This window comes from Cebus imitator, unplaced genomic scaffold (genome assembly GCF_001604975.1).
Source record: "Cebus imitator isolate Cc_AM_T3 unplaced genomic scaffold, Cebus_imitator-1.0 Scaffold444, whole genome shotgun sequence".
Lineage (NCBI taxonomy): Eukaryota > Metazoa > Chordata > Mammalia > Primates > Cebidae > Cebus > Cebus imitator.
The window spans coordinates 1,942,612-1,966,007 of record NW_016107759.1 but is presented as its reverse complement, the minus strand read 5'-3'; the positions used below and the strand labels follow the sequence as shown (position 1 = coordinate 1,966,007).

Sequence of the window (23,396 nt, the reverse complement as noted above, 5' to 3'; positions counted from 1 at the left end):
CACTCCAGCCTGGGTAACAAGAGCGAAACTCCATCTGAAAAAAAAAAAAGAAAAAAGACTTGATTAAAAATTATGTTTTACTGTAGGAATCAATTCCTTGGGGGGTGCAATTAATCTTTCCAAATATGTCTGTATTGTACTTGCTCTTTTAATTGTCATCCCATTTAATCACATTTGATTTTCAAATTGTAAAACTGAAATGCAGAACATGTAGGTAATATAGCAGATACAGTCTCTGTGTCATAAAATAATTGGAGTAAATAAGGTTAGTTTTAGTCACAGATAATTTGTCAAAAGAGTAGTGCTAATTCATATTAGTCGTGTTACCAAAGTGTTTTACCTCAAATGAGGAAATGTGTAAAATACTTCATATCTTAGTTTTTTTCTCCTGTGGCTCTGATGAAAGAATGTCCCAGGAGATTCCTCCTAGATAATTAAATCCTGAGTGAGGAATCTGAGGAGGAGGGGAAGGGGTGTCAGGAGTGGGAGGCCGTTAATTACACAATGGAAAATAAACAGGATGTTGATTCACCTGTAAAGATCTCCAAGCCGGGCCAGTGTGGTGGCTCAGGCCTGTAATCCCAGCAGTTTGGGAGGCCGTGGCGGGCAGATCACAGGGTCAAGAGATTGAGACCAGCCTGGCCAACGTGATGAAACCGTCTCTACTAAAAATACAAAAATTAGCGAGGCGTGGTGGTGCGCACCTGTAGTCCCAACTGCTTGGGAGGCTGAGGCAAGAGAATTGCTTGAACCCAAGAGGCAGAGGTTGCAGTGAGCAGAGATCGAGCCACTGAAATCCTGCCTGGTGACAGACTGAGACGCCTCAAAACAATCTTCAAGCCCTGACCGCAGAGTTCAGATTAATGAAACAATATTCCTAGAGCTGGACTTAAGCATGGATGGAAGAGTTCCTGCCTGGCATTAGACTAGTGTGTAATGAGCACCTGGGCTTGCAGAATGTGGGGCTTGGGATAGGAGCTGGGTGGGGAGATTTAAGGGGGAAGAGCTCCCAAGAAACCACAGAAGCTTTGGGTGCCTGAGAGTTTGGGAGAGCACCCTGCTAAAGCATCCTGACCGGCAGGGAGGGAGCTCTTGACTGGTTGTTAGGGAGGATGTGAATGCCGTGCACATAAAGGGGCTGAGTTGACTGCCCTCTGGCCCCACATCTAAGCTTCAGGGCTGTGACTGCCTCAACCAAGTCCTCAGAGTCCAGCTTGGGACCCACCACCTGTCATGCCCCATGCTTCCAAACCTTACCCTGCTGTCCCAAGGGCCCTCTTGCTGTCAGGAAGTTCTCTTTCTAGACAGCCCGGTGTGAATTCTCACTTCCCCCTGGGACTTCCTCCAGCAGGACTGTGGCTGTGTTGTGCATTTCAGCATCTGCTCATCTACTCTTAGGTCATTTTTCTCTTCCATGGTGTCCCTAAGGGGAGGCCAGATGGAATACAGCTTCCCAAAGACTTTTTGCTTCGGCCTCTTTTGTATTGCATGGTCCCTGGCCTATAGGCGTTCTTGAAAACAAAGTCGGGTTTGTTGTTGCCAGCTGAACCAGCTCCTGCTTTAGTGTGGGGATAATTCAGGAGTTCAGAGGAATCGGGAAATACTATTGCCTTATGGTTGGAAACCACTCAGGTTGAGGAGGATTTAAGGAGGCTTCGGTTCCTGCAGCGGAGCCAGGCCTGGAGAAAACGGCACGTGAACTTTTGCCCTTTGAACAGGGCCGTTGTCCCGGCTTCAGGGTTGCAGATATGGTGGCATCAGAAGGATCTCTGAGGGGCGGGGCAGTCACGGTGCCTCTGACCGCAGTGCACTTGGTGTTGGCAAGACCTCGAGGGTGGGAAAGCTATGAAAGGAATTTTAGAGACAGGGCTAAGTGATGGGATGTGGGCAGGAGCGCTGTCTTTGAAGCTGCTTGGCAAGAGAAGGGGGGATCACCTTGAGTGGGGATGGCAGATTATGTTCTGTGTAGCCAGCACTGGTGAGAGCTGCAGCGGCCTCAGTGTGAGGCCGTGAGTGGGTGTCTGCGACGCTGATGGACTTTGTTTCACGCTTCAGTTGAGGATCTGGCTCTGTCCACGAGTCATCTTCTATTCTGACCCTGAGCGATGGTCCCACGGTGCTGGGGGCTCCCCACTCCCTCCCCACTGAGGCAGGTGCTGATCCTCAGCAGAACTGTGCTGGGCTCTTCAGCAGGTGCTCATTTGAAGCCTTTAGATCTTAGGCCATGAGTCAGTGCCATAAATTCCTGAGAAACGGACTCACCTTTCGTGATAAAATGGAACATTTCTGATGCGTTCAAATCCTAGCTAGAAAGAATAAATGAAAAAAATGTTGAGCCTTCCTGGGAAGAGCTTGTTTCGGGCACCTGACATGGGCCCGCGGTCTTCAGGCATTCTCGCCTGGACGTGTGTGGGTGGCTGGGAGGAAATGTTGTCACTGCAGGGTGGTTCCTCTTTCTGCCACTGCAGACTCGGCCTCCAGTTGCTGTCGTCCATCAGGGCAGTGGCTAGTCCTGGTTTGGAGCAGCAGTCAGAAAACTGGTCCACCCACCAGTTTTTGCAAGTAAAGTTTTCCAGGAGTGCAGAGATGCCCCTTTGCTTACGGATTGCATGTGGCCATTTTCTCTATGAAAGGTCAAGGTGGAGTGAGGCCTAAAGCCTCGCCACGGCTGGCCCGGGGTCAGAGCGGAGAGCAGTGGCCATGGTGGGAGTACCTGCTGCCTGGTCTCTCCCCAGCCTTGTTGTTAACCACCAGACTCTCAGGGACTCCTTTTCACACACTCGTAGGCGCTTTGGTTCTTTTAGCGGGTCCCCTCCATGCCCCAAATCATCAGTCCCCCGGCATGGTCTTTAAGGTCTGGGGAAGGAGCTGACTGCCTGGCGCCATGGGAGGGGTCCTTGTAGCAAAGGTACCAGCAAGCCATCTCTCTCCTGGGACATGCTTGCTCTTCCCAGGCCTGCCCTGGCTAGCTCTCCCTGGACTGCAGAGCACATAGAACATTCTAGCCTGGGATGAGTGTGAGAGAGCATCTTCCTTGGACTGGGGAGCCTCGGTTGGACTCTGCCCACCCCAGACCTGCTTTGTGATGTGGGATGATTTCCTGCCCGTCTGAGCTGTAGTTTCTTCCTCTGCAAAGTAAGGGTGATATGCTCTCCTGAAGATGACGAATGTGGTGCCCCCACCCATGCCTGGTGCTAGGTCAGTGCAGTAAGGAGAGGCTCTGCCATGCGGGCTTCATTTATTTTTGAGACGGAGTCTTACTCTGTCGCCCAGGCTGGAGTGCAGTGGTGTGATCTCGGATCACTGCAACCTCCACCTCCTGGGTTAAGGGATTCTTCTCCCTCAGCCTCAAAAGGCTGGGATTACAGGCCCGAGTGTACTTTGCTTTTAGAAAGGGTATACCAAGAATGCTTTTCCTCTCTCGCAGAAGCACTTACTTCTGTTAATGTTGACCTCTCGCCACACTCAGCTCTGTCGGCCTTGGGTGTGGCACTGGAGGCAGCGTGTGTGGCCAGGAGCGGCCCGTCCCACCAGTCCCACTGCTGCCACCCAGAGCTCTGGCTGACCCTAGCATTTCAGGCCACCGGAGGGCGAGTCTCCACCTCTGGGTGCTGGACCCTGTGTTGTGGGGAGGGCAGGGCTTCCTGGGCAGCCCCTGAGTTTTCTTGGAAGAAACCTAAGACCTTCTAGCTTGAAAAACTTAGCTGTGGCTCCCTGCCACATGCCCGTGTGTGTTGGGGTGGCCCTGTGGCCTCCAGAAAGCCTCTGAGTGGGAGTGTGTGCCTGTGTCTTGCCCAGCACCATCCTGGTCGTGGTGGGATCTTGCTTCTGCAGCAGCTGGGCTTCCACAAGCTTTAGCCTGGCTTTATGATTTAGGCTTGGTGGCCGCAGTTCTGGAGGTGACACTTGGGTCAAGTTCCCGCTGCCAACAGGCCTTAGTGGTCTCTCAGGGCAGCTCTGCGGGAGACAGGCACTGCTGGGTGCTGGGCGGTCCGAAGCAAGGAGGAGGGCCGGCCAGGGAGCAGAGGAGCCAAGGCCTGCCCTTCAGCTCCAGTCGAGAAGGGAGAACGGCACCAACTTGTCTGCCCGGCCATGTGTGGGAGCAGGCAGAGGCCAGCTAAAAGGAGGACAGTAGGGCGGCAGCTTGGGGGCAGCTGGCCAGAGGGCTTGGGCAGTACGTGAGGCCCTGGCTGCAGTGTCCTCTGATGCTGTCCACCAGCCAGCGTGGAGGGTGCTGGAGCTGGGGGGCTTACAGACTCGGACCTGTGGAGGCCTCACTGTGGCCTTCCAGGACCACTGTGTTGGGGTTTCCTCAGCCAGGGAGCCTGCGTGGTAGCCCAGCCCCGTGGTCACAGTCCCACCTGTGCCGGCTCCCAGTTGCTTTTCTGTTGCGTGTGGTTTTACTCTGGGCAGCGAGTTGGGGGGCCCGGATCTGTGGCGGTGCGTTTGCAGGTTTTCTGTAGCTGGAGTTTCCCCAGGGAAGATGCCACCTAGATGTTCGTGTTCACATACGCTGATGGATGTCCCCGGCCCCACCTTGCTCTCTGAATCTGGGTGCCTTGGACAAGCCTCTTTGGTGTCTGGCCTCTGTTTGCGCAGTAGTAATTGGTGACATCAAAGGCCTCTGATGGGCCAAGGATACGACACAGCTGCATAAAACGAAACAGAAGGGAGAGTAGAGGTGAAGGTTTTGTGTGCGAATTTGAAGCAGTCACTTGAAATGGATAATTTCAGAGTAAAAACTAAGTATTTCTCATTAGGTTGATTGCAGATGTTGGTGAACAGAGAATTCTATGCCTTCACATTGACATTTCCGTGGGGAAATTTGACTGAGTTTACCCCCCAGCCTGGCTCACGGCACTGCACCTTCTTGATTTCACTCCACTCTGGTGGCGCATGTCTCTCAGCGCCAGGAGTGAGAGCCACAAGGGCCGGTCCTCTGTGTGGAGCTCTGGGAGCTGCAGGAGGGGCGGGCAGCAGGGTTATGTTCAGTTCGGAACCTGGCGTGAGAGCCTGCGGTCTCCACCCGAATTCCTCACTGCCGTTTTCTTTTTTCTTTTTTTTTTTGAGACACAAACTTCCCTCTTGTCGCCCAGGCTGGAGTGCAGTGTACAATCTCTGCTCACTGTAACCTTCTCCTCCCACGTTCAAGCAATTCTCCTGCCCCAGCCTCCCTAGTAGCTGGGATTACAAGCACGCGCCACTACACCTGGCTAATTTTTGTATTTTTAGTAGAGAAACGGTTTTGCCATATTGGTTAGGCTAGTCTTGAACTCCTAACTTCATGATCCGCCCGCCTCAGCCTCCCAAAGTGCTGGGATTACAGGGGTCAGCCTCTGTGCCTGGCCTTCACTGCCATTTTCAAGGCTGCCGGCTGCATTAGGGACCTGGCCCCGGGGTGCTGGGGGACCCCCACATTTCTCCCGGTGCTTGGCTGGGCGACACCATGGCAGGTGAAGAGCTGCTACCGGAGCGTGACGAGATGAGCAGAGCGGCCAGACTTGTTTCCAGACTTCTCTGGACACTGCTCTCCTGCCCCGACGTCTGGCTTTGGCCGCCTGTGGGCTTGGGGAGTGGGCAGCAGTCAGCTTTGTGTGCGGGGTCTTGCTCCGTCTCCTGGGACTGTGTGCCCTGCTCAGCACTGCCTCCCATGCGCTCCTCTCCAGGAGACAGCCTTGGCTCCTGCTCTTGGCGTGCCCAGTGTCCCTCTCTTCTCTGTGGTTTGGAAACTGCCCTGCCCAGCCTATGGCCGGTGGCTCTGGGTGAAGGCTGCGACGTCTGGAGATGGGTGGCTCAGCCCAGCCTGCTGGGCCCGGGCACAAGTAGGTCAGATGCCAATTCAGTGAGATGCGGGGAAGATGAGGGAAATGACGTGTCAAGAAAACAGTCTTAATCATGGCTGTTTTACAAAAAACACACAGTGCACCTTCCCGAGATAGGAGTGCAGCCTGTGCTGCTTGTGTGAGCCACAGGAGGCCCAAGAAATTGGGGAAGAGCAGCTCTGCGCCTGGCCCGCAGCTCTTGCCGGCTTCCCGGTCGCCTGCCCTCACCCCAGTCGTAGAGGCGTGACCACGCCCGCCGGGCACCTTTCCGTACTCGCATCGCAGGCACTTGGGCAGGCGCTGCTGGTGGCCTTGCGGGCACCACAAGGGCCGTGCCTGGGTTGGCCCAGGCATTATTCTAAACCTCCCTGAGGTGACCTAGCTGCCTTTGCTTCCATGAGCCTAGGACTATATCCTGAATTTTGTGTGTTTTGTATTTCCCATTTTTTCATGCTCCATATCTTTTTCTTGTTTGTGCATGAGGGTGGAGGCTACTGAGCCACCTCCCCAACACCAGCAGTGAGCTGCCGAGGCCCTCACGCCTGGGCTGGGCACTGTCGGCCAGGGCTGGTGCCATACGTAGACCCCAAGCGTGTTAGGCTGACATGGAGCACGCCGCTCACCTGAGCTGGAACAGGGAGGCCCCGCCTGTGTGCATGGAAGTGAGTCAGGCCACAGCAAGACCCAAACCCTGTTGGGATTTGGGGGTCTTGGTTTAAGATCCTGGCACTTTCTGTGGATGTGGGCATCTCCCATTGAAAGCACTTGAAGAGCGCAGTGGTGACAGCAATACCTCCACACGCCACTTCCTCCCCGCCCTGGCGTGGATGTCCCTGACTTTGCCTTCTGCTAGACAGGGCCTGTTTCTTGAGGAAACCCACTCAGCTAGAAGGAACCCACGGGAAGAAACGGCTAGAGAGCTGTGAGGCCTGCCACAGAGAAGCCAGTTTTGGAATTTCCAACCAAGCGTGTAGCCTGCTGTTCGCTCTTCAGCCTCTGGTGTCCTGCGGCTTAGCTGGGTTCTTGGGTCTGGGTGGTCTTGGGGCAGGCCGAACAGGGCTCTGCAGTGCCACTCTGGGAGAGGGCTGTGGGGGCAGCTGCAGGCCTGGCATGCCAACTCTCCGGAGCCTGGGCATGTCCTGCAGGGCCCAGAGGTCTTGGGGCCGAGAGAATTGAACAACGTGGGAGGAGTATAGGGGTGGGGGCCCTATCTGAGGCCCATTCTCCTGGAGGCGGCAGGGGCGGTGGGGGTGTGGAGCGGCCGGCAGGCTCCAGAATGGCAGGTTCTTGGTAGACGCAGGTAGGGTTCTCTCTGCTCCCCTGGCCTGCAGCCTTGGCTCCCAGCAAGGTTGGCAACAAGCATCTGGACTCCTGGGCGTCTTCCGGGGGCTGCTCCTTTAAAGTCTCCTCTTAACTGGATGCAAGTGGGGTCCCCCGTGGTGCCCAGCCTCCCCTGCCCTTGATGGCTGGGTATTTGGCACCCAGTCTGCTGGCCTCTGAGCACAGGGGTGGGCTGGAGCCAGAGGCTGCAGGAAAGCATATCAGGAAGGTCCCTGTGGCTTGCGGTTCCCACACAGGTGCATCCGGGCTTCCTGGGCCCTCTGTGGGGAACCTGGGCCCCAGGGACTGAGACGAGCTGCATAGAGCCCAGCCACTGTGGCCTGAACTCCCACTGCTGGCAGGGTCTCTCTTCAGGCACCCTGAAAAGGTGCCATGGCTCCAGCTAGCGAGCCTGGTCTTGGAAGCCCCATGTCCCCATGTCTGGATGTGCCCAACCCTGCTGTTACGGGACCTTTAGGGTGTCGCTTTTCTGGCCAGAGACCTCTGTGGCCCGCAGCACCTTTGCCCAAGTTCTTGTCTTGCATCCAGGAAGAATGAGGTAGCAGACAAATGGAGGGTGAGCAGGGCGAAGAGAAGCTTTAACAGTGTTAGGACCGTGCACAGGAGACCGCAGGGGCAGCTCCTCTCCGAAGGCAGGTCGGCTAGTTCAGTGTGTAGCTCTCAGCAGAGAGGAAGCCCCAGACTGGCTGGCTCCTCTCTGCAGGCCAGGTACCTGTTGACTTCCTGGCTCTCAGCAGAGAGGTAGCTTCTCTCTGCAGCGGGTCTTCCATTTGCCATTTGTCCCTGTCCTCTTCATCCTCTGCCCTGCTCTGGCTGAGCGCAGGGTTCTTATGGACCCCAGAGGGGAGGAAGTACATGCTGATTGGTCCTTGGGTAGGCCCGGAAAATGCACCACAAGTCCCCACTCTGGTCCACCAGACTGACAGCCAGTCCCCTGCCTTCAGGCCCTCCCAGTCCTCCTTACCGGGGACTGCCCCTTCTGCCCAGGAACCTGCCTGCCTCCTGCTGCTGTTCATGGTGCCTGGGCTTGGTCCCGATTTTGCTTCCAGATTGGAGCAGGTGCTTCTGAGCCTGCAAGGGCAGAGGGGCCTTCCTGGGCCCCCAAGAGCACAGGGATCCCTGAGGCTGTGGTTTGGGCCGCTGCAGTTATGCCGAGGGTGTGGGGGCTCCTGCCTGCTCCATGGAGCAGGAGCCCAGGCAGCCCCACACAGAGCCTCCTCCTACGGCCCTGGAGCCTGGCACCCTCAGTGGGGTGGGTGCAGTGGCTATGCCATTAGCCAGGTCCCTGAAGTGGGTGCTACTCCCACTATCCACCACAGGCCCCTGAAGCATGGCCCCTCTGCCCAACTGCTCCCCTGCCATGCTGACTGTGATGTGGGAAGTGGGGTCTGTTTGCCTCCTCCCTGTTCCCTCCCTGCAGAGGCAGGCGTTATGGCAGCAGCCGCACTAGTTGGCCTGCTGCTGGCATCACTGCTCGGGGCCAGGTGTGGCCTGACTGAGGTCAGGGGTTTCTTCAAGGCATCAGCCACAAAAGCTGCCTCCTAAAGGGGCTGGTTAATGGAAAAGCCGGCCCTTCCCAGTGGCGGGATTGGCCAAGACATGGCCTTGGCCTGCTCCCGCCTGCCCATCTCGAGGAGAGCCCAGTGCCAGCACGCCCAGTGCCCTGTCAGCTCCTCGGTCCTGTCTGTGTTCCTCTGTCCTGCCATGCGGTTTCCACTGATGGCCACCCGGCACGTTTCCTTCTGCTCTTGTACCGGCCCAGGGCCCGAGAAGTATGTGGCATGTTGACCAGGCCTAGAGGTCACGGCTCAGCGCCCAGGTCCTGCCACAGGGTGGGGGCCCTGGCGCTTGTGGCAGCCCTGAGCTAAATGAGCTGCGCCCGCCCCCATTTTGCTCATAAAGAAACTGAGGCCTGAGGTGGCCAGGCCTGGAGGCCTCCATGGCTAAGAGGGGGCTCTCTGGGGTTGTCCTGGGCAGAGGCAAGCCTCCACCCTATCTGATCTTTCCTGACCTCCTGCCAGCGGTCTGTCGAGGTAGCAGTGAGCCATGAATAATTCCTGAGCTGGGCGGTGTGCGGATGTCACGCGACCAGTGCTCGCTCTACATGGTGGGGGCGGGGAGGAACCCTGGACTGGGGTGGCAGCACTGGCTGCCTTGCAGACTTGGGCCCCTTTGTGGGAAATGGTGTCCCTTTTTCACCAGATAGGCAGGACCCCCAGTGTGCTTTTCCTGGGAGCTGGCCCTGTGGCCCTATTCCTTACTTTAGAGCTGTGGAGTCTGCAGGGGTGGGGAGCCTGGGGCTGGCTCTGGCTGGGGTGTCCTGGGGGTGGGTGGGGAAGAAGGAGATGGAGTCAGGTCTGTGTGGGGTTGGGGTCACCCTGGGGGGGAGTCAGAGGATCACTGTGGCTCCAGGTCCAGCGCCCCCATGTCCGGAGCTCTAATTGATTTTATCTCAGCCACAAAGCTCAGTTTAGCCCCTCTGATCTAAGAAGAGCAGGTTTTCACGGCTTTGCAGTGGTGGACTTTGGGACAAGTCTCTGGATACCGCTAGGTTTTACTACTTTCAAATGGCAGTATTTGTCCATGGATGAAAATAGGGTCCTAGCACAGCCCCATGCTTTGTGGCCCTCGCCTTTGGCCTCCCTGTGTCTCTGAGCCTGGCATTCCTGTGGCCAGCACCGGCCCAGGGCCCCGTAGGAGCTGCCTTCTGGTGAGGGCTGCGCCTGCTCCTCCTGAGTGTGGGGTTGCTTCTCTCTCTAGCGCTTGGCCCTAGGCCTTTTCTGGGAGGCTGCACAGTGTTTCTCGAGGGAGCCCTCAACTCCCTGCCCTTTAGGACGCCCACAGGTACCAGCCCCTGTGGGAGTGGCTGGCAGGTGGGAGCAGGACCCCTGCAGGTGTTTGGGTAGAGGCAGGAGCTGCCCCAGCAGGAACCACACAGGAAGGTCTGAGTCCCTGTGGAAGCTGGGCTGTGCCAGCTTCGTATCCCCGATCAGATGTGTCGCCAATAAGCAGGCCTGGGTCCAGCTAAGATGACAGAAACCGCCTCTTCTGTCTCCCCCACAGGGGCTGCCTGGGGCATCTTAGCGCCTGTTCTGTGTTCACAGCCGGGCCACAGGGCCTTGTGCTTTGTGGAAGGGGCCGCAAGGTGTGATGTGTGGGGCACCCCAGGTCCCAGAGGGTATCTGCCCACACTGAGATGGCCGTGGTGGCGGCAGGGGCAGTGCCTCTTAGGGGCCCCGCCACCGGGTGCGTGAGGACACCTTCCGAGGGGTCTGTTTTGTAAACAGCTTGGCCTCTGTGAACACTGAGCCAGGGCGAGGGCACTGTGTGGTGAGTCATGGTCATGGGGAAAGCCCCAGATGCTGTTGGGTGCAATCGCCGTGGGCCTCCCACCTGCCTTCCTGGCTCGGGGCCTGCTGAGCAGCCGCCTCTGCTGGAAGGTGAGCTCTCCACCCCTGGCAGGAAGCCCTCTCACTCCCAGTCCTGGATATCGGCCAGGGAGGGCCTGGGCACAAGGAGGGCAGGCCCAGGCTGGTGGCCATCGGGCGTCCTTCAGCGGCTGATCCCTAGGCCCCTGCCCTGCCCACAAGGGCATCCCGGGAGAGGATCTGGGTGAGGTTTCGTGTGTTTTTCTAGAGGTGTTGGAGTTGTGAGGACAGAGATCCCAGGCACAGTGGCCTCACCTTGGAGACACAGAGCCAGGCCGTCTCCATAAGGAGAGACTTGGACTCACCTTAGGCCTGGGTGGTGTCTGGTCAGGGTCAGGCTGTAGGCAGCAGGACGTGGCCGTACCGTCGGGCATCCTGAGATGCCGCAGGCTCAGGTCTGTTGGGGAGAGGCCTGGGGCACCCGGTGCCTCTGAGGCCCCCTGATGTGGCCAGGCCTCGGTGGACCTCCAGGGTCCATGGGCTTTTCATGGAGGACTCACCGTGCTCTGCTCTCTTTAGGATGAAACCGGTGCCTATTTAATTGACAGAGACCCCACCTATTTTGGGCCCGTGCTGAACTACCTGAGACACGGCAAGCTGGTGATTAACAAAGACCTCGCAGAGGAAGGTAAGCCAACTTCTGTGCACAGGTGTCTTGGCTTTGGGGGCAAAGGCCCGACCAAGGGGCCAAGGGCTCCACTTAAGACGCATTCGCCGCCAGCCTGGGCCCCCATGGAGGAGCAGGCCCTGTGCTCCGAAACTGGGGCCAATGTTTTGGTGGTTAGGCCCCTCGCTTCCTCGGCTGACCTTCCCCAGAGGCCACAGGCACTGGCACAGCTGCTGGGCAGGGAGGTGTGAGGACCACCGTGGCCGTGGAGTCCTCCCTGGCTGCAGCACCTTGGATGGCTGCCTTTCTCCAGGCTCTGGCTGGTGACACAGGCCTCGAGGGGCTTCTCCCTGCTGTGACTGAGGTAGTCTGAGCGGGGGTGTGAGGGACATGCCCACTGACGCCCATGGTGTGCCTCAGGGCCCTGGCGCCCTGGCCTACTCTCTCTCAAGGACAGCCCAAGGGTGGTGAGTATCTCTGTGCCGTCACCTGGACGGTGCCTGCCACTGCCGGCTGCCGTGATAATTCCAAGTGGTCGTGGTGCAGGGACAGCGCCTGCATGCGTTGGGCCCAGGCTGGCCTGCCTGGGTGTTGCAGTGCTGGCTTGGCTCAGAGGAGCCGGAGGCTGCGCCCCGAAAGCTGAGAGTCTCTGGGCAGCTTTGTGCAGGCAAGGGCCTGCTCCCTTGAGCCCGTGTAGGCACATCAGTCTGCGCTGGGCAGCATGTCTTGGTTCTTGCTGATTCTCACTCTGTTTTTTTTCCTCTAGGCCCACGGGCCTTGGTGTCTGCCTGCCTCCAAATTCACGCAGGGCATGGAGTTGACGGGCTGTGGCCCAGCCCTTTCCCTGCCCCTGCTCTGAGGCTGTGACCCACGCTGCCCACTTAATGTCCTTTGGCAGGGGATGTCTTTCACACACTCTCTCTCGCCAAGTTTCTGGGCCGCCCTCGGAGCCCTTCGAGTCCAAGTTTCGATTTATCTTAGTCTGTCCCCAGTGGGATTGGCTCAGAAACAGGTGCCAGACACAGACCAAGGGCCTGCCGCCCCAGCTCACTGGCCTCCCTCTAACCAGCCCCAGACGCAGCCGGTCTTAAGGCTGGAAGCCCAGCACTGAGCGTCCACCGGAGTGAGCAGCCCTCAGGCCACACCCTCAGTGCTAGAGCAAGAGGCTGTGCAGGGCCCATGTGGAGGCGGGAAGCCTGTGACTCTGAGCCCCTTGGCTCTGTCCCGTCTGGCCCTGTCCTGTGCGGCCCTGTCCCATGTAGGTCGCTGGGTGATTTCCTGAGCTGCCATGTCCCATGTGTGGGTTTCTCTGGGGTCCTGGAGGAATGAAGACGGCCTATGGATTCTGCTCTTTAAAGTACTTCAAGGGGATTTGCAGTCCCTAAATACGGCACATTACAGATGGCAGTGTTTGGGAAGAGCTGGAAGTGACCCTCAGTCAGCCACAGTCTTCTCTTTCAATGGGGTAAACTGAGGTGCCAGGTGACTCACACACATGTGCAAGGCCACAGGCCTGAGCCCCACACGGCCCGCCACCCAGTGGTGTGGCCATGAGCAGGTTCGCAGCAGGAAGCATCAGCCTCCAGGCTTAGAGGGAAAATGCCAGCTCCAAACCCCAGCACGCCATGGCCTCGGTGTAGACATGCGCTGAGCTGTGTGGAACCAGCGGCTCCATACCCAGGTGGTCACCTGAGGTTACTCGAGGCTGTCTGGGGTGACCTGTTGAAGAGGTGTTTAGTCCACGCACCTGCCCTCTCGCCACAGCCCCTCCACCTGTAATCCTGGGAGCCCCGCTGGGCCGACGCGTCTGTAGGAAGCCTGTTAGGATGGGGCCTGAGCAGCTCCCACTGGGCCGGGTCCTCATTGCGGGGGCGGGGACGGGGGCAGGGGCGGCCGTGAAGCATGGATTCTTTGGTTTAGTTTGGCCTGGTAAAGACAAGTTATTTTTGTTTATTCCAGGAGTGTTGGAGGAAGCAGAGTTTTATAATATCACCTCATTAATAAAACTTGTAAAGGACAAAATTAGAGAAAGAGACAGCAAAACATCACAGGTGAGCCAAGTAACTGATGCTGGAAGCTTCCATGGCCTGGTGTGGAGGCGCGGCTCCCCCCTCAATCCCCCGACCAGCCACCTCCCACATGAGGCCTGTGGACTGGGGCTCTCCCACCCTGAGATCGTTGTCCTGTCACTGCCCTGCGGGCCGCCAGCTCTGGCTACCAGCCTCTCCCCAGGGTCCCTTGAAGGAGCCGTCCAGCCTGCCCAGGATGGCTGCAGGGGACTTGGGCATGGGAGACGTGTGGAGGGCAGGAGGGCCCCATGAGGGAGGGGAGGGCATCTGGTAGGGAGCAGAGGGTTGCCAAGGGCCGAGGCCAGCATGGCAGGAGGGAGACAGCAGAGGGGCTGTATCCTTCTGTGTGGGCGTCCGCAGGACCCTGGCTTTTCTGGGAAGAGAGGGCGGGTCCCCCAGGCAGGCCTCTCAGAGCCAGCGCAGCCCCTCTGCATCCCAGGGAGCCCAGGTGGTTGGAGTGGGCTGTGCCTGCTGGGCCTTGGGCGTCACTCCTGTCCCCGAGAGCTGAGCCCGCCCCCCCAGCTCAGCTCCCTCCGAAAGGCACTGGGAGCGGGTGTGGGCCACACTGCGGGTGTAGCTGCATTAGAAGCTGCAGGCTAGGTCCCCTTAGAGCCCCAGACCCTGTGCAGAGGCTCCTAGCCTGGCCGCTCAGGGCAGCTGGCCACTTAGCAACTTGCCTAGTCCCCCATCCTGCTGCAGCTCCCTCGGCGCCACTCAGGGATTTGGAGGGACTCCTTGTCTGTGGGGCAGGAGCTGTGTCCTGCGCCCCTGGTCACCTTGTGCAGTCTGCCTCTTTCCCTGTTGTGCGACCCTGGCTGCGTGGACACCCCCTGCCCCAGTCTCCCAGGTGAGCGGGAATACGATGCAGGTGGAGAGTCCTTGCAGTCCAGGCTCTCAGTGACACAGTAGTATCTTATCCCCTTGCAGAGGAAGGCACTCAGACATGTGGCCTCGAGACCGCTGTGTGCCTTTGTCACTCATGCATCCCTGGCATGAGTCACTACCTTAAAGTCAAGGATCCAAGACCCATGAACCCCTTCTCCTCACTGCTGTGTTTCCGTCCAGACCTGTCTGCAGCCTCCGTAATCACTGTGTCTGGGACGTGGGGCCGCCCCGCTCACTGGGGAGCAGCTCCATGCAGGTGGGCGGGCTGGTGTCTCGCCGTCATTCCCAGGACCACAGCTGCCTGGAGGGCACAGCGAGCGTGCTAGGCAGGTGGGGGATGAGGAGGTGGATGAGCTCTGGAAGCGGCTCAGCCTTGGGGAGGCCTGAGTCCAGGCTGCTGCTCGGGTTCAGGAGCCTTTTTCTTGTAGCCGGGAGTGAGCTTTGTCTGGCACGCGTTCCCAGATCCCTGCCTGCCAGAGCCTTTCCCTGCCCAGGAATTCAGGGCTGCGTGGTTCCTGCGTGCAGAGCAGAAATGGACGCTCTCGTGTCGTCATGTCGAGCCACAGGTGCTCTTGGGATTTCAGGAACATGACTCATTTTATTTTGGAACTTAGAAATAGAAATATTTTTGGAGGCGAACAAGGAAGCAGAAAACAGCAGCTGTTCGGGCCTCGTGTTTTGCTTTTGTGAATGTGCTCAGGGTTGTGTTGGGCCGCTAGCCCTACGCTGAGAACTGGAGAGTGGACCTCAGCTCCCCGGGTTGCCGGGGTGGGCTGGGCACAGGCAGCAGCGGGACTTGTGTGGCCCGTTGTCTTTGCAGGTGCCCGTGAAGCATGTGTACCGCGTGCTTCAGTGCCAGGAGGAGGAGCTCACGCAGATGGTGTCCACCATGTCCGACGGCTGGAAGTTTGAGCAGGTGAGGGGCCCCTTCCAGGCTGATGGCAGCCACGCTGCAGCTGAACTTTTACACTGGCTCAGGGCTCAGTGCCCCTGGAAATGCGGGCTTTGCTGCTGGCATCCTCTTGCAGTTCTGGGGGTGCTCACGATGGTGCCCTGTGTCCTGTTTCCACTGGAAGAGCCATGGGAGTTTGGGCGGGGTGGGCAGAGTTGTCTCAGGCCCTGCCCCGCACCCTCCCCTCCTCCCTGGCCTGTCTCTTGCAGCCGTTCTCAGCCTATTCTTCCTGCACTGTACTTTCTGGGCATCACCTGGCACCTCTGTGTGTCGGGGGCATTGGCGTCCCCAGAGCCTCCTGGCTGGCCCAGCACCCAGTACAGCCCCGTCCCCTGCAGCTCACTCCAGTGGAGCAGATGGATGTTCTGACGCCCTTCCTGTCTTTGCGGGAAGGCACTGCCAGGTCCCCGTTGCCTTCTTGCTCTGGTTTGGCCGAGCTGTGGTGGGTGGGCCTGAGGGGTCTGTGCAGGGCTTGCCTTCTCCAGCAGCTTCTACAGGAGCCACCCGAGTGCTGCATGAGCTGCTGTGCTGTGGCACTGTGGCCTGTTGTTGGGGACCTCAGGACACGTGAGGCATGGCCTCTGACTGGGGGCCCATGCCCACGATCTGGGTGCCACTGTTCCTGCTGTTCCTGATGCTAGGCAGACAGTGAGGGTGGGGACAGTGAGAATGTCCTCTGTCACTTGCTTCTGTCTGGGGCAGGTTCTGTCCATGGCCCGGTGGCCATCCCAGGCTGTGGGAGTGACAGGCTCAGCTAGTGTCCCTTTCCTTTGAGTCTTTCAAAATAATATGTCACATTGTAGGGTACTTGGAGCTCCCCTTAAAATGTCACTAAAGACATTTATGTCCCACTGTCCATGCTGGACCCCCAGGCTTGGTGACTCTGGGTGTTTGTGCTGATGGAGCAGCTCGCCGGCCTGGACTGCCGTGCCCTGGTGGCCGCATCTTTCTCATGCTCTGACCTCATCAGAATTGTACCAGAGCCTCATGCAGGAACAGAGATAGCTCCTACCCAGCGAGCCCCATCTCCCACTTGTCCCTCAGTGGGGCTGGGGACCTGGGAAGCTTTGTCATCAGTTCGGGGGCCGAGAACAGGGTCATCCCCGTTTGGCACCTCTGCTCTTCTGCCACTGCCGTATGACTTTTCTAGCTGGGAGGGAGCGAGGTCTGACTCCGAGGGAGGCAGGTTAGAGTGGCCTGAGGTGTGCCCAGCCGGCCGCGTCAGACCCGCCCTGGCCGAAGTCAGGACAGCACGGCTCCTCGGCGGCTTTTGGTCCCGTCAGCCAAGTTCCCTGCTTTTCCCTCCAGGTTTTCAGAGCTGCCCTCCACTCCCCTCCCGCTGCCCCCCTCCCTCCGACCCAGCTCAGGGACCCTTCTGCGTTCCCTCTCCAGTGGCAGCGGCCCCTGTTTGCCCATCTGGAAGTGCCAAGGAAAGCCTGGTGTCCCTGCAGAGGAAGAGCTGGCCCGTGCCCTGCCACGGTGTGGGGTGCCGTTGTGTGTGCTCATGCAAGTGTTCCAGGAATTTGTTTTCCGTTGGTTTCCTCAAGCGCTGGCGGTCTTCTCGCGGCTTTTGCAGTGGCAGGCACATCCTGAGCCTGGGCGTGTCAGCCGGGCTGCGTCTCTCTCAGACCTCACTGGGCTGCATCTCAGGCTGTGTCTCCCTTGCAGCTGGTCAGCATCGGCTCCTCTTACAACTATGGAAACGAAGACCAAGCCGAATTCCTCTGTGTGGTGTCCAAGGAGCTGCACAACACCCCATACGGTACGGCCAGCGAGCCCAGTGAGAAGGCCAAGGTCAGTGCTGGGACGGCTCCGGCCTGGGGCAGGCTTAGGTGGCAAGCCCTCCTGCAGGCGGGTGGGGAAGGCTCTTTCCCTCTCTCAGTTTCCTCTGTTCCTGCCATTCTCATCAAGCCCCCATCCCCGCCCCTGGTGGCCTTGCTGACTTTCCGGAGGCATGGTCTTCCGTGGGACGAGGCCTCTAGACACAGGCTCCCAATAAGCCCCTGCAGGAATGCCACTGAGAGCTGTGTCTCAGGGGACCCAGAGTCCTCTGTTCCCAGGGCACAGCCTCTGGTATGTGAGTGAGGACTTGGGATACTGTGGCCTGGCTGTCACGGTGGGGGTCTGGAGCCATCCCTGAGTTCAGGGACATGGGGGTCCGGCTGTTGTGGTGGGAGTCTGGGCCATTCCTGAGTGCCAAGTGGGCACCCTGGCTCAGCCAGTGCCGGCCCTGGGATTCTCAGGCTGCACAGAGTGGGCCCTGTGTGACACCCAACCTGGTAGCACTGGCACAGACTCTGCAGGGGCTCAGGCCTGTCTGTGTTTTGAGGGCTGGGCAGCTGGGGTGAAATATAGGGATCCCTGCCTTGTTTGCTTTCAGAATGGCCCCATGGCCCTGCCCACGGGTGACCCATTCTGGTGGCATTTTCTCTGGGCATGTTCTAAAGGTTGAGGCTCCAAGATGGACAGATGCATCCATGTGAGCAGATTCCGGCCTTGACCTGAGCCAGCTCTACCTGGCAGGGCGCCCAGACCCCAGAGCCAGGTGGTGGCTGGAGAGCCCTTAGTGGCCTGCTCTCTGGGGACTCCTGGGGTCTGCATGGGTCTGGGAGAGCCTGGATGGTGGGGCCAGCTCTGCGGGCAGCCAGCCTGGGGTGTGAGCCCTGGGCTCACCACTGACCCTGGTGAAGGCTCAGGGTTTTGGCAAAGGGTATTCTGAGTGGGTGCCATGAGAGGCCAGAACCGGAAGGCTTTTAACCGGTGGGATTATACCAGGGACACCTGAACAACCGCAGACTCTTGGCCGGGGGCCTCTGGCCAGCCACCAGCAGCCCAGGACTGTACCCGTGAGCCTCTCGGGCTTTGGAGGTATACGCTTGGGAACAAAGGGGCAGGACCACCAAAACATGTCTCCCGGAGGCCTGTGGCCCGGTCACGGCAGCCTCCCCACCACAGGTGACTGTCCTGGCTCAGGGCCTCCCTCGTGGGCCGCCCGTTGCATTCTTGCTATCGACAGAGGTCAGTCCTGCTGCTGCCGCGAGGCCAGGGCAGTGTAGGCTGGGCAGGCTTGATGCGCAACAGCAGGGCTAGAAGCTGGGGTTCCACCACCAGGCCTGGGGATGCTCTTCCAGTTGAGTCTGGTGCCTAGGTGGCGACCCCTGGCTCCCTGAGCCCCAGCTCCATCACCAGGAGGCACTTCTCTCCTTGGAGCAATCGTGGGGCTCTTTTCTAAATGGTTTTATTTTTAGAAGTTTTTTATTTCTGAGCTGAGTTTTCATAACCAAGCTCCCCAGGGCTCCTATCCCTCAGGTGGCTTGGCAGCTGCAGAAAGGACATGCTCTGTGCTGTAAGGAAGCTCCACGCATGACCCCAAATCCCTTTGCAGTAGAGAATATGACCCTATTTCATTTTCCAAAAATACCTGTTTCTGAAGTGGGGCAGCCGCAGCGGCTTCATGACGGGGGTGTTGTCAGCAGCACCCAGGAGGCAGAGCTAAGGCCAGGGCCTCAGAAGGCCCTGGGGAATTGCGGGAGCCAGAGCTGGAGGACCGTGATGGGGGTACCTGAGGGTGGTCAGGCTAAGCGGGGCAGCATGGTCTGCAGGCCCTCGTCCCCAGTGTCCCTGCAGTGTGTGTGGCCTGGCCCTGCTGGGCACCCATCCCCCACTTCGGTCAGCGGTGGTGGGAGCAAGGGGTTGCACCTGTTGCAGTGAAGGCCGTCCACACGTGAGCACACCTGCTTTCCACACCAGCCCCTCAGGAACTTGCTAGAAGGACTTGCACAGCTCACTGACAGCACTTAGACGTGGGCCACCGTTTATTCCCAAGGAACAGAGAGAGATGGGCTCAGATCAGCCAGGGCAAGTGCCTGGGCAGAGGTCAGGGTCTTCTCTGGAGTCGGGCAGTGCTTGTGAGGCTGAGGAGGGGGTTCCCCAGTGCTTCTGGGGCTCCATCCCATAGCCACATCCGATGGGTAGATCCACCGACTGCCCCCGTGGCTGATCCCAGTCTTAATCCTCTGACGCAGGGCCCCATCCTCTCTCCCAAAGCAGTGGGGCCAATGCAATGGGGTCCATGTAGCCCCGGGCGGCAGGCCAGAGCCGCCTGCCGGGAGTGGGGCCAGAGGCTAGGCGCCTCTGGACAACAGGGTTCAGCCCCTCAGCAAGCACTGGGACAGAGCCAGCCCAGATGGCGAAACGAGGCCGCCTCACACAGGGGAGTCCACACCTCTGAGAAGTGTCGGAGCCCCTGAGCCTGTGTGTTCCCTCATGGCGTGGCCTCACCAGAGGTCACCGGCCATGGGGGCTTGGGCCCAGGGCGCGCACCCGCCCACACCATCCTGACAGCCTGTCTTCTCCCCCGCTGCACGCTGCACGCTGCCAGAGTGACGACGAGGACGAGGGGCACCCAGGGAGTGGCTCAGATTAAGTGTGAATGTCATGGTGAGCTCTGTGGCCTCCTTGACCCTGTGGCCCCAGCTGACCCTTGACGCAGACCCTCCCTGTGTGTCTGTCCCTGCCTGTAGTTGACGACAGCCCACCACGCTCCGTGCCGGCTGTAGACCCACAGTAGCACTCCTGTGGGGGTGGGGCTGTGCCTGTGGGGCAGGCGCCCAGGGGCAGTGTTGGGATGTTAGTGGGGATGAGTGGGGGGCACCAGTGTCAGGCCAGGCTGTGGACCTCAGTAGGCGTGAACATAGGAGTCCCTCCTGGGGGATGGGCGGGGAGTGCCACTCCCACTGCCAGCCCTAGTGGGTGACCCTCTTGTCTGGCTCAGGCCACAGGCTCAGGACTACGGGGTCATGACCAGTGCAGCAGACAGCAGACCCCGATCTCAGCTGCCAAAGCCCACCGCCTCCCTGCTGTGCTGAAGCCTTCCAGGCCAGCCGGGTCCTGCAAGCCCCTCAGCCACCCAGACCTGCCTGTTGGTGTGCTTGGCCATGGGTTGCAGCCTCGAGGGCCCCCTGATTGGTGTCTGCAGTTAGACCTTGTGGAAGATGGCCCAGGGCAAGAGTGTGTCCAGAGGACATGGGTGTCACCCCAGGTTCCGTCTATGGTAGCCAATGCTGCCCCTGGCCTCAGGAGGGTGAAAGACAGCACTTTTACTGCAGTTCTTTGGAGGGTCTCCTGCCATCATCAGGAGGGAGCTGTCGGGGCTCCTGGGCACTCCGGATGCCACGCTGCTCCTGGCCTGTCTGCTGCACTGCTGAGTTTTACATGGGGCTGGTGAGGGCCCAGGGCTCAGCACATCACCAGGAGGGCCGAATGGTCTCCCCGAGTCACTTCCACATCCCAGTGAGCTTGGGAATCACCCTGGTCCAGGGAGGGTTGTGCTGCCGCTGGCACAGCAGGACGGGCTCCCCCTGAGGTGCAGGAGACTGAGTGGGAGCCTCGGATTGGGAGTGTCCCAGGATAGTGAGCGTCGGGGGCACCCACCTGCGAACTACAGAGCTGTTGGGGGTGGAGTGTCAGACTCAGGGTGAGCAGCTCAGGGGACATGGCCTCTGAGAGCCTCGGAAGAAGCCTGGGGTGGCAAGCACCCCTTACCACTGCCCACTCTCTGGTCAGTGCAGCATGGCAGTGACCTCTGCGAGGCTGTGCCCAGCCAGGGCTTGGGCGCTGCTGCCCCATGAGGTGTTTCTCAGCCCTCACGTGACGCCTGGAGACAGCTGTGGGTGCACATAGTGAGGCTGGTCTGGTTCCCTCCGCCTGGTCCCTGGGGCTGCTGTGGCTCATTGTGGGAGTTCAGCTCAGCAGCATTGGCTAGTGCCTGAGCCTGTCTTCAGAGAGGCCCAGGCCTTGAGGAGCTGGCAGCCTGACTTGGGGGTAGCCTAGCAGGTTCCTGGATGGCTGGTGAGGGAAGTGGGGAGGGTGCCCTGAGGAAGAGCTTTGAGTGGGTCAGAGGGTGGGGAGGGCAGGGGGCCAAGGGGCAGTGGGCTCTGCAGAGCTAACATGGTCCGATGAGGAGGGGATGCCCACAGTGTGATCTGCACTTGGGATAGGGCCTCTGAGGGCTGGTGGGTGTTCCATGCGGCATCCGGGCAGGGCCAGCACACAAGGTGGGGGGCCAGGTGCAGGGCCGAGGGCTTGGGTGAGGGGCATCCCTAGAAGGGTCCAGGTGTCGGGGTGGGGGCTACAGTGGAATAGGAAATGGAGGGGTCCCTGAATTGGGGAGCGGGGGCTGCTGAGGGACCCCAGGGCCGAGCAGCATTTCATGTCTGAGGCCCAGGACTGAGCAGGCTAAGAGGCTCAACCGTTAGCACCTGTCAGGTGGGCCTGGGAGGGGCCGCCGGGCACAGTGAGTGCTCCCTGTGTGGGGTTTGAAGATGCGCCGGTCCCCCAGTGTAGGTCCTGGGCCTGCCCTCTGAGTCCCCAAGACCCTGGCCAGTGGTGTTTGGTTCCCCAGCTCGGACCCCCCCGCCACCCTCCGAGTTGACTCTGGGGCTGTGGGCTCTGTTCTCTGGAGCAGGCGCCTGGTCAGGGCCACCTCCCCGGTCCAGGGCCTGAGTCCTCATTTTCTGCATGTGGTGTTTTTCAGATTTTGCAAGAACGAGGTTCAAGGATGTGAGGGACACAGTATTGACAGCTGAAGAAATGATTTACTTTTTCCCAAGAAGCAATGAACCGCCATGTCCAGGAAGCTTGGCTGTGAGAAGAAACCTGCTTTTGATCATTTTTCTAGAGATCTGGGTGTGAATCCTTTTTTGCCTCTGAGGTGGGTGGTGAGAGACGGCCCAGCTGTCCGAAGCCAGACGTCCCCAAGTGGGGGGAGCGCAGCGGCTGGGTGGGCGCTGCCTCTGGTGGGGGCCTCGCTCTGTTTTTTCCAAGTGCCACGTGGGACTGAGGCAGACGCTCCCAGTCAGGTCAGCCTGCTCGATCCTGAAGATCGTGTGAAGGAAGCGTTCTTGGTGCTACACACACAGTCTGGAAAAGCAGCCTGGGCTTCACTGGCAGGCTGCGGCTGCAGCCTCGTCAGCGTCCCGTGCGTCGTGGCCTCTGGTCCGGCCGCCAGGCCCTAGTCTCAGTCAGGGAGTCTGCTCTGCCTCCCGGGCGGGACCGCTGGTTTCTCTCAACCTCGCAGAGCTCCTGACAAAGGCGGCTTCTTCGTCATCACTGCTTCCCGGCACCATTCCGAGGCCGGGCCTCCTTCTGACACAGGCTCCGGCCTTGCCTGACCAAGCCCGGGACAGTCAAGGCTTCTCTATTCGTATTTTCCAGGCGAGAGAACTTTGTGCCCCTTTTCCGTGTGGATAGACTCCCCAGTGTTTCTACTCTGGAAACGCCCGCAGGGTTTGCTGCGTGGAGACGGATCTGTTCCACCTGTTAGCGTGAGGCGGCGGTGTCGCCTCAGCCTCCCACCGCAGGCCCACGGGGAGCTGGTGCCCGTCAGTGCCTTGTAGCGCCTGGCATAGAGGTTGGGCTGGAGGCCTGTGTGCTGGCTTCTGGAGCTAAAGGTCTGGGTCACGGTGAAAACCCGGGATGTTTACAGAGCATCACAAATGCCTCTCCCTCGCCGCTCTCTCGTTTTCTTGGTATAACTATGCAGCCTTCCCTCTCTTTCTGGGACGTTTGGGACTTCACTCGACCTGCACGGGCTCTGCCCACCATGACTTGGGAGCTGCTGGGATTCCTGTAGAAACTGCTGCCCGCATGCTTTGAAAACAGACCTTTCTCAGCTGGCTGTAGGGACCTGTCAGAATCTGGGGACCTGGCATGCAGGATGGGCTCCAAGCGCTTGGCTTCTGGAACTCTGGCTTCCCAAGCGGCGCTGTGCAGACTGACCGCCAGCTGCCTGCGTGCGGGTCAGAGGCGCTGACGCTGTCTGGTGTCCAGTGCTTCCGGAGACTTCCTGCCTCGACCTCATCCTCTTTGCCAGTCACCTGATTAACCAGTTCTCCAGCATTAGGACTTACCTCCTCCTTTTTGTAAGGTCTCTTGTATGTTGTTAAATGTTTGGCTTAAACGATTTATAAAAGCCTTTCTAGAGGGCAGACTTAGCCACGGCCGACCCTGTCCTCCCCAGCAGAGCCTGGGGGAAGGCGGCCACTGGGGATCCTGGGCGTCCTCTCTGGGGAGCCGCTGGCCGCTTAGCGCTGTTTGATTTTTGACCTTGACATAGTAGATAGGCTTCTGGTTTTTTTAATTTAAAGATATTAAGACTTAATTCACTAAAATTTATTCTAAGGGGATATTTATACTTTTATACTTTTTTAGGTATTGTATTTTATCAGCTTACAGTTTAATGCCTAAGTTTCCCCTGGAAATAGCAAATAAAATTGTGTATTTATGAATCAA

At 59.0% G+C, this 23,396-nt stretch overlaps 1 protein-coding gene across 2 annotated transcripts in view; it reads left to right on the top strand.

Annotated features, from left to right (window-relative positions):
• KCTD5 (potassium channel tetramerization domain containing 5) overlaps positions 1-23,396 on the top strand; it is a 25,852-nt gene extending 2,456 nt beyond the window's left edge. Inside the window, exons 2-7 of one of the 2 annotated variants that reach the window (XM_017511221.2) lie at positions 11,111-11,219; positions 13,158-13,249; positions 14,973-15,068; positions 16,773-16,898; positions 19,486-19,544; positions 21,640-23,396. In XM_017511221.2, coding sequence (XP_017366710.1) covers positions 11,111-11,219; positions 13,158-13,249; positions 14,973-15,068; positions 16,773-16,898; positions 19,486-19,530 — 468 coding nt within the window. In that variant the 3' untranslated portion in view covers positions 19,531-19,544; positions 21,640-23,396. The remainder of the gene's footprint in view (positions 1-11,110; positions 11,220-13,157; positions 13,250-14,972; positions 15,069-16,772; positions 16,899-19,485; positions 19,545-21,639) is intronic. The other variant, XM_017511222.2, reaches the window with a different exon arrangement.